Source organism: Lethenteron reissneri, chromosome 30 (genome assembly GCF_015708825.2).
Source record: "Lethenteron reissneri isolate LAM-NWPU_2019-01 chromosome 30, ASM1570882v1, whole genome shotgun sequence".
NCBI classification, from domain to species: Eukaryota; Metazoa; Chordata; class Hyperoartia; order Petromyzontiformes; family Petromyzontidae; genus Lethenteron; species Lethenteron reissneri.
This window is the reverse complement of record NC_083808.1, coordinates 4427897-4438252: the sequence shown is the minus strand read 5'-3', so window position 1 is coordinate 4438252 and position 10356 is coordinate 4427897. Positions and strand designations below refer to the sequence as shown.

At 44.7% G+C, this 10356-nt stretch overlaps 1 protein-coding gene across 2 annotated transcripts in view; it reads left to right on the top strand.

Annotated features, from left to right (window-relative positions):
• BMT2 (base methyltransferase of 25S rRNA 2 homolog) overlaps window positions 1-10356 on the top strand; it is a 34986-nt gene continuing 24630 nt past the window's right edge. Inside the window, exons 1-2 of one of the 2 annotated variants that reach the window (XM_061562853.1) lie at window positions 1-208; window positions 8921-9062. In XM_061562853.1, the coding sequence (XP_061418837.1) occupies window positions 19-208; window positions 8921-9062 (332 nt within the window). In that variant the 5' untranslated portion in view covers window positions 1-18. Of the gene's footprint in view, window positions 209-7333; window positions 7637-8920; window positions 9063-10356 lie in introns of those variants that run through there. The other variant, XM_061562855.1, reaches the window with a different exon arrangement.

The window sequence follows — 10356 nt, the reverse complement described above, 5'->3', positions numbered from 1 at the left end:
TCCACAGTCGACTCCGACATGGCGGCCGCGGCGTCTCTGCCGCTCGACATCGCCGCCTCCTCCTCTTCGTCGCCTCGCCACGGCGCTCCTCGTCGACGAGGCGGAGGAGGCGGCGAGCCCGAGCGGGACGCGGTCAAGGCGGAGCAGGACAAGCTGTCGGGACTGGTCAAGGGCGTGCACAGACGCCTGAGGAAGAAGCTCAAGGAAGGTGAGGCAGACGGCGGCGACACGGCGGGTGGAGGACGGGGTTTCGATTTGGTAGCGCGGATGAGTGCGAGGGCCTCGCTGTGTTTGCTCGGCTCTATCCACTGCTCCCCTAGCGAGGTGTAATAAAGCATTGCGATGGTGAACACGACGTGCTATCTTGTTTACTAAGAGCTGTACTTACCGTATTCGTATGCTTGGTTCTTTATGGTGAAGTCGCGTAGAAGGGAAATAATGAAATAATAAAAATATCAAACAATGAAAAATTCTCACGACGTTTCGACTGCAACACAAGCAAGCAATTATCATCAGGTGTGAAATCCACAGCAAGAACATTTAAAAATGAAAACATTTCTTGGATTTCACACCTGGTGATGATTGCTTGTGTTGCAGTCGAAATGTCGTGAGAATTTTTATTTTTTATATTTTTATTATTTTATTATGTTTTATTATTTTATTATTTCCCTTCTACGTGACTTTACCGAAAGAACCAAGAATATGAATCCCTGCAATCACGAAAGCTTTAAATCAAAATTTTACTGCTAAATCGGTAATATTCACCAAACAGCATTGACCAGAATGGTGAAGTATGGTCAAATTACCCACCCCGTCGTAAGAGAAGCCTTCCCTTAGTGAATTAGATAAAATGATGTTGTATGTAGACGGCACTCGAACAAAAGCACTTTCACATTCACTCAGAGACACATGCACGTATCATGGAAGCTGTCAAAGTACAGGGTGGTCCATATGTCTTGTGTCCCCCCCCCCCCCCCCCAATTAATTATCCCCTAACATTAGTAATAGGTTTTTACCCTTTCAACTGGAACAAAAACTGACACTTTTGTACAAGAGATCATGTTTGCAATAACCACAACAAAAGCAGTCAAAATGCAAACAAAAAGAAACAACTCTGATAATGATATGCACTGTCCTTGACGTTGATTGGTCCACACCCAAGACAGCTTTTCTTAGAGCCTAGTCTCCATTGGTGTTGGACCAGATGACGCTTATGGCACTTATGTTTTAAAAACCATTGGTATACAACAATATTAAACTTTCGAGAATTAAATATGGGTCACAAAAGGCACATGGACCCACCCTGTTCGATATAAATTCCAAAATATCTGTAATCATATCCGACACATTTTACACAATTCAGCAAGTGTAGTTACCACATTTGCTATACTGCCCTGCAGGTATTTACTGTGTAAATGTACATCGCTTTGGCCAATCCACGTGTGTGCGTCATTGGGAGATCTTTGACCATACTTCACCCCGCTGGTTAATGTGGATTAGATCATTAGAGAATACGAGGAGCATTAGGCATGCAGGTATGGGACAATTGCAATACAGTACAGTACTTGTATAACAATTGCTTTGCCCTCTGCTGCCCGCATTGTAGCTAATACACTTAAAAAATAATAACCACTTGGTTATCAACAAAAATGTGATGACTATGTGCGGTTATTGGGCTCTCTCTTACACAACAGATATCGATGGGCCATCATTAACAGCTCTGAAAAAAAATATACTGGTGGATGAAAGTTTACCCATTGAGCTCTTTTGCATTGGTAAGAAAAGGAGAACAATTATGTTGCGTATTGCGTGCTATGCAAATACTGTGCAATTCGTAATAACGGTATTTGGGTTAAGTTCGCGTAAATATAAATGTGTCGTGAACCCACCACCACACGACGCAGCAGCCAATTGATAAGGGATCGTCCATAAATAATGTCACGCACCTTAGGGGGGGGGGGGGTCAGACATTTGTGACGATGTGTGACGAAGGGGGGAGGGGGTGAGAAATGTGACGTCACATCAAAATGCGCACCTTTAAATACATATAGACAACACGTTCTAATTAAGTAAATATACTTTTAAATAAATGTTTTCTACAAGAGTGCAGCGCCACATTAAATACGCACTACAATGACAATAGTTTAAAGCGATTTGAAGCATGTTTTAATTTTTTTGGGAGGGGGGGGGGGGCAGAGCTTTGTGACGTCATATTTGAGGGGGGGTCTGACTTTTTGCGACGCCGTGTGACGAGGGGGGGGGGGGGGTCAAAAATCGTCCAAAATCGCGTGACGTCATTTATGGACGGCCCCTAAGTAAGGTTGTCACGTCTATAAAACGTGCCAATTTTTTTTACTACAGAACTTCAGCAAAGTGGTATGTTGGAGAGTATACTCGTAACATTGCATAAAGTGTGTAAACACCGTACGCAAAATGTATGCCGAATTGTGAGTCCATTGTACGGGATGGTGTACTATTGTTTTGAATGTTACGTTATGTTTATATCGATTTTTGTATGTGTACAAAACACTTGGCAGGTGGCAGTGCTATGAAATCATCTTTCTGTTGTACTTCTACCTCGATATCATAATAATTCAAATTTATAATGTCCATCTTAGGTCGTCAACCCATACCGACCGGCTTAACAAAGTATGGTCTCGTAGCCCAGGTGACCTGCAGGGCATGGGGAGGCCCTCATCCAGCAGTGGATTGATGAAAGAGTTGTCCTAGTAAACAATTAGTCTCTTCAAATTTAATCCCAGAATATTGTATCCATTGTGTGCACAATATATATTTTTTTTACAATGCCGTACGTGAAGGGCCAATATTTGCTGTACTTTGTCAGGCCAGAGCTGAATGAGGGCCTTCCCATGCCATGCTGGTCGTGAGAGTGATTTCACCTTACTTCACCAAGCTGCTCAGTGTGGGTTTGTAAATTGCCAGGAGCATAGTAACACAGTACAAGGGATTTTTGATGTATTTCCTTGTGCTGATAATTAACCACGTAGCCCCACAGCCTATAACACCGGTTATTCATTGTGGTCGCCCATTCAAGTACTGTTCAGGAACAAACACGCTTAGCTTCTAAGATCGAATGAGATCAAGCACATTGCGGGTGACTTAGTCACAGGCTTCGCAAGGGACAAAGCTATCCAAATGAGTTCGCATCTAGTTGTGTAAAGTGTCACATGTATGCAGTATTAGTCTGTATATGCAGTACAGTATATTAGTATATATTCCAAGAAGCCAACTTTCTTGAAGAGCGAACTGACACTTGAGTACCAAACATTTAGACAACGATTATTGAGGTTATTTGATTAAACTAATTGCAAAAGAGCGTTTTTGTTTGTTTCAACTTACAGTTCAGCGTTGCGACAGAAAGCTAAGCATCATTCCTTAGGTGACGCATCTCTTGACATTTCTGGAAACGTTGGCATTCTTTCGGTGTGATTGCATCATATTGAGCAGCATTTGTTGTTTTCTGCTTGTTTGGCGGACAACGGTTTGGTAACCTGTGATATCGGCATTGCACATCGCTCCTGAGACACAGCTAATTGCAACGAAATTTTTTTTTCCGTGTTTTTGAGCCAGGCTTTGTGGGTGACTCACACCGTTGTTAATACAGCTCTACAGAGGCAGGGGTTTGTGGATCACGCAGTTTTATCACACTCCACGTGTAGCCAGTGGGTATGTGAATCTATCTGTTTCGACTTTTGAGTTATCCCCTGATATATATATAGGTTTTCACTGGATGCGCTGGTTCTAGATTTGAAGTTTTCGTGACTGCAAGGATTCATAGTCTTTGGTTTTTTCGGTAAAGTCACGTTGGTAAAAAATTAAAATAAATTAAATCACGACGTTTCGGACGCAACACAAGCGTCCTTCTTCAGGTGGGGACAACTTAGCGAAGGACGCTTGTGTTGTGCCCAAAACGTCGTGATTTTATTTATTTTAATTTTTTACCTACGTGACTTTACCGAAAAAAACAAAGAGTATGGATGCGCTGGTGTTGTGCTCCCATGTGGAATTGGCCAACATCCCAATGTAGGACCCTGCTGAAATGTTGATATTCAGTGAGGCCATCCTGGATAAATAAATGACATACTAAGGAATCGGCATACAATGTTTGATTTGTAATGCAGTGAATCCCTCGTGGTGGTGATTGAGAGAACACTCTTGGTCAATCCTATTATTTGGGTTAACCTGCGGAAATTGTGGGTTTGTGCAGTTATCCACAGATAAACATGGCTAATAGGATTAATTTACCACTTTTCGGTCACTCCTGTTATTTGCAAAAAGATGCGGATAATGGGATAAGTTTAGAATTTGCGAGAGACCAATTGAAATGACTCTTGCATAAATGTGGATAACTGGATTAATTACTCGCCATTTACAAGTCATTGTCTTATCCATAAAAAATGTGGACAACATGAAGAAATCTCTTATAGAGTGTGCGGGCACGACTAATTGGCCAAGCAGACAATCATATCTCGGATAAGAGGAGTTTCACTGTGGATGCAGTCGATACATTCAGATACCCAAGTAAAAATTGTGTCGGTATGTTAAGGCGATGTGGCGCACTAGTTGGTGCACTAGTTGGCGCACTGCATTACGAACCCGGCTACCCAAGTTCCGAGTTGAAATGCCAGCCACGGCTAACATCAGTGGCGAATGATATTTGACTTGTTCTTTTCTCCCCCCCCCCGCCACCACCTTCTCCTTCAACTAGCATTGATCAGCGTTGTAAAGCGTGTTCAAACAACTCCCGTGGCCGCCTCGACGTGGGGAGGACTTCGTCTAGCAGTGAATTGACAAAACGGGCTGTAAATGACATCATTATATTATATTGAACCACCCTCATGGATTGTATTCGCTTCATACGGCTTATCAGCTCGCCAGTCATGCGTTGCGAACGAAAACGCCACTGATGAAGGCAGTGCCAAAGATTTGAGCAGTTCAGAGGAGGCTGCGAACAAAGCTGACTTATTTTTTTGGAGGGCTCGTGTTTTTGCCCGACCCTTATTTTGCTCACGGCAGCGGTTTCGCACGAGCCGCGAAGCCCTCAAGCAACAGCCCACCGCTCTGTTTGAGGATTGTGCTGCCAAGCGCTAACCACGCTCCCGCTGGCCTTGGCCGCAGCGACGTTTCAGCCGTCGTGCTGCCGATTATGTTACCCTATCGCCAAATTTTGCCTTGGGTGCCGAACTGCACGTAAGCGTGCAGCGGCGCTCCGCCCTGTTTTGGTGTCAACTGGCCCACGGTAATGATGTTTTTATTAATAATTTTCATTTTAATACCTTAAGCTGTTTATTGCATGTTGTTGCACAAGGGCTGAGGCACTGTTTCTCAAAACAGCGTGGAAGTAAACACCTATAATAAATAATGATTTGCAGCGCCTATGTCAATCAACTGCTGAATGCAAGCATTCTTTTACCATGTTGCTCATGGGGGTTGTATGACCAATACTTGACTGCGCTGATTAGAGCATGTTGGTGAACGGGTGGTTAAGACCAGTCAGAAGGCACGTATTACAGGTTAGCAGTGGCTGGTAATCGAACTCTGGTTACCAAAAAACATCTATAATGTATAGTACACAGGCATAGCTTTTTCGTTCTTCTTTCGCATGGCTGTTTTAGATGCAGAACAACAACTACAATTTCACACACGGTGGTCAAGCCAGACAACCGCGTCAGGAGCGACAGAGTGGATCGCTACGATGTCTCCTTTGTATTTGCGGATCGGGAATTGCGTCGTTATATATTGTACGGTCTGTTCTGGATGACCACAGTCGCACACTGGAGAATTTAATTTTTTTCCATTTGTGCATCAGGTGTCCCCATCTGCCATGGTTTGTGCAGATGCGGTTTAGGGTGGACCATGAGCTCTGTAGAAGATCAAACCCAGGGTTCTTCTACGTTGGGACTTTCACAGGCATAGCTGAAGACTGGTGTCTATATCTACCGACAATTTCAAAATAGTATCTAGTGGGAAGACGAGTTAACCAAGCATATAAAGGAGAAGCAGTGCGGTAACCGGCAGCTTGTGTTTGAGGATGTCAGAATGCTCAGAATTGGGTAGTGTGCGGTGCCGCATATACACAGCCGGTGTAACTGTGCGCGGTGGTTGTTGATGCGTTGGAGATCATAACGGTGGCTCGCGTATAGAGTTGCCGAGGCAGAAACTAAACACAGTAGAGGGGCGGTTGAAGTGTGACTGGCTTGTTGTTCTCTCATGCAGCCCTTGAGATCAGGGGAGTCGAAAGGATAGGCGGTGATAATGGGCACGCAAAGGCATTGTCCTTTGTAATGGGAGTGAACTATCACAAATACACTTTAAACAAAGCCCGTTTGTTCGTTATTTTTTAATAGTACATAATTATTTAGCATTTTCAATTGCAGCATAAGCCATTGAAATATCCCATAGGAGCCGCATAATTATATATATCTTACCCTACAGGATTGACTACTTAAGAAGATGGTTTTTGTCCTTGATGGCTTAATTGCTGATTTGTTTAAATGCTCGCTAATATGTCGACGTAAGGGTAAATCTTGTTTACTGCAATTGTAAATTAGATTTTCACTTCCAAAGTCATTTAGTGGTGCAGTCATTTAATAGTTAAAGTATTTCAAAATAACCACTTATCCTTTAATTGTGACAAAATAAGGCAATTCATACACAAAATTACGTATAAAACTAAATATTCCACTTTGCACTGAGATGCACCACGCCTTGGTGTTTTCCATCAGCTGATGACTTGATTCATTTAAATGTATACTCAATTTATGCGGCACAAATTGTCTGTACATCATGTGCTATCCTTTGATCGTGTCTGCAATCTTAATTCTGCATAATGGACCACACAAGTCTATCAGCATTGTAAAAAATGGCTGTTTTGTCACCAGACAAAAGTCTGAAAATAAATTGCGCTTTAAGTTTTGTGCACACAACATTTGACTTTTTGCTGAATTGCATTTTGCCATGTTTGCGCAAATAGGGCAATAAGGAAGATTACCTATTTAAGGAGATAAACACCTGCAGCAGTGGCCTTCCTCAGCTCTTAAATGTTGAACTTTGTGATTAGCTCGCTTGCTTTTTTGGTTGTTGATTTGGAATCTTTTGCTCCTGGGCTAATCTCATGCCCCTCACATGACTCCCACTCTGATTACCGCAGACTGCTTTGCTTGCACAACCCTTGGTATCGTTCTCACTAAATGGCCGCACTGTTCGCCTGCGAAAGCAGTGGGAGGGGTGGCGGGGCTGTGGTGGTGAAGGCGTGCACGTTCGCCTAAAACTTTTCTATCCACGTTGGGGTCGACGCTTGTTTTTTCACGCTGCTCAAGCCACAACTTCGCTCGGCGATTGGGTCCAGGCAGGTGTTGCGGCGCTACATGATAGCTCGCCCCCAAAGCCCCGCGGTGGCGGGCCAGTGCCAACGGCCTTAGCCGTGAAGCAGGCCGCTTTGCTCGGTGCGTCGCGGAGAGTTACATGTGCGACCGCGGTGGCCCGACGATGCAGTGGGCCTCCGTGGAGGGCACAGAGGCGAGCCAACCGCTGCCCACCGGCGCTGCTCGAGGTCACTTGAATTTGCCCGACTCGAGTGAGCTGGTGCTGCGGTGCAGGTCTCTGACTCCGCCAGGTAAGGCTCTGGGTGATCACGGCCGCCGGCGATGGGAAGCGGGGTGGAGGTGGGGTGGGTTTGGCACTGTGCTAAGGCTACCCCGTGCATGTGTGATCATTTTGTCGACAGGTTTGGACAAGACAGGTTTGCTAAGTAGGTCTGTGTTTTACAACAACAAAAACACATTTTGCCATCATGTGTGGTCGTGTGAGTAGCGGCAGCAGCCTCGGATAATTTTATTTGCTGCCTAAATTATCAAATGATGAAAGAGGTTTTTCAGAATAAAAAAAGGAACCGAACATATATGCACATGTTTTGTAATGTTACCTGAAGGGCTTTTTGTCATTAAAGCATATCAACATTTTAGGTTGTAAAATGCAGACCCTGCATGCACATATATCCACATAAAAGGCAACACAACCACTGAAACATTTATTTAATTTAAAACTAAAGTTTGAATAATATTTGAATTCATGTTTGGAGGAGAGATTTTCTTTCACTGTCTCACCTCCATGAAAGGGTTTTGGAATATGGCCTTCAGCAGACTCGCTATTTTGAAAATTGGTTTTGCATTTTTGCCCCTTTGGGCCAATATATTTGTGTGTATTTGTAGTTTTATGTGTTATGGAATGATGACAAAATAGCTTTCACTGATACAAGGCAAAGGTCCCCCGTACAGCCTTAACAGACTTTTGGAGCAAGTGCTGTTAGTGAGCACCTATGAAGGCCAGTACGGCACACGAGGGGGTGGGTGGCCAGCACCACGCCTGGCTACCTTTATCTCCCGAGTGATGGTGTTCACACACTATACACCAGTTACTCATTTGAGGCTGAGTCTACCTAGGGGATGCCCAGGACTGGTTCTTATCATCGTTACTGCTGTTGGCCGTGAGTCGGAAATCGAACTTGGGTCACAGGGTTCGCAGTGCACCGCGCTAGCCGCTACATTACCGCTGGCACTGATGCACAACATCAGTAACAGGTTATAATCTGCACTTGATCTGTGCCACGTTTAGGTTGACTCATTTACCTGGTTCACCAGTGTAGTTGACATCAACACCGACGGAACAACAGTGACCTCCCTCCAATGGCAATGCCGTGCTCGCCCTAAAATACGTTGGAAAACCCAATTTTCTCTGCAGAGCTAAACCTGCAGTTAGTTGTCCCCCCCCCCCGCACCTCCGATTAGCGCGATTGGCTACGTGCCGTGCGAAAGAAGTTCAACATACACACGTACATGCAGTTCTTTGTCGTTTTATTTCATTTTTGTTGCGTTCCTTTCTCTCCCACAATTCCCGGCAGTGGGGGACTTTGGGCGGGTGTGGCGCGAGCACTGCGCAGATGGCGAGGCACTCAGCGAGTACGCCAGCGCCATGCGCAGCCTGGCCAGGGAGCACTGGAGCCAGCGCCGTGAGGGGGAGAACCGCATCGACTGGTGCCGCAGGTCAGCTGGTGCACACGCGACAACAAGGGGGCCGCCATTCTCGGCGGGATGTTAACTACCTCGCCTGGTATACAAGAGCATCATGGGACCTCCTTTACCAGTACCAAAATATACTAATCGGGTTTTTCCCCTTTTTTCTGGCAACAAAACTGACACCTTTTGCAAGGACTCATGCTTACATTAACCACAATACTGGTGTGGACCAATCAGTTTCAAAGACGATGCATAAATTATCAGAGTATTGTTTTTTGTTTGCATTTGACTGCAAGTATTGTGGTTAATGTAAGCATGAGTCCTTGCAAAAGGTGTCAGTTTTGTTGCCAGAAAAAAGGGGAAAAACCCTATTAGTATACAGGAGGTCGTGGATTCGATCCCCCGACCCCAATGTCTGTGTATTTGGAGTTTTCGGTGTCTCTCTCTCCCTGTGGTCGTGTGATTTTTTTTTCTCCGGGTCCTCCGGTTTTCCCCTCCACATTTAGAATAAATGTTCGTTTAGAGTATTTGGCTGCTTTAAGGTTCCACGTGACAAGCCACTTCGTTGACCTATCATTTGTGATAGCCAGATCGCTTTTGAAAAAGAGTTATCTAGCCCAGTGGGCTTTATCAGGTAAAATAAAAAATAGTTTAATAGTTTAAACAACTGCTACAACAGCCACGGTTTGCCACTTATTGTTTATTTGTATTTAATATTATGCTTGCTTACCCACGTGGGTCCTGCCAGGTATCTGCACTCTGTGGGGGGGTTTGCAGGGGTGGGTAATGTTGCTGTGTCTAAGGCCCCCAACAACCTAGTATTCATCATAGAAAGATAGATAAAGTTGTGCGCTTACCAACGTAATGGAACGCCTGTCCCTGCGACTTGTTGATTGTGATAGCATATGCGGGGAGAATGGGAATTTGTCGTCGTCGCAAAACAAATGGCAAAGTAGTGTCGATGGGGACCAAGTTGATTTTGGGAATCAACACCGAATCGCTTCGTTCTCTCTGTCTCTCTCAAGCGTTCATCATATTCATCAGACAGATAGAGAAAGTTGTTTGTATATAAATATAATTTTACATCTGGAAGACTTAATTGAAAACGACATTTTGTGTGAATTTTCTCTCGTCATTAAGTAGATGTCCTTGCTGGGGTTCGGTTCGATGCGGACTTTCACCTGGTTGGGATTGCGGGATCGAGATAAGGCGACATAGAGCTTGCCGTGCGCAGATCAATTCCAACGTAATCGAACGTCTGTCCCGGCGCCTCCGTGATTCATGCACGGGGCGTGGAGGTTTGCAACGCCCCCTGCATGAA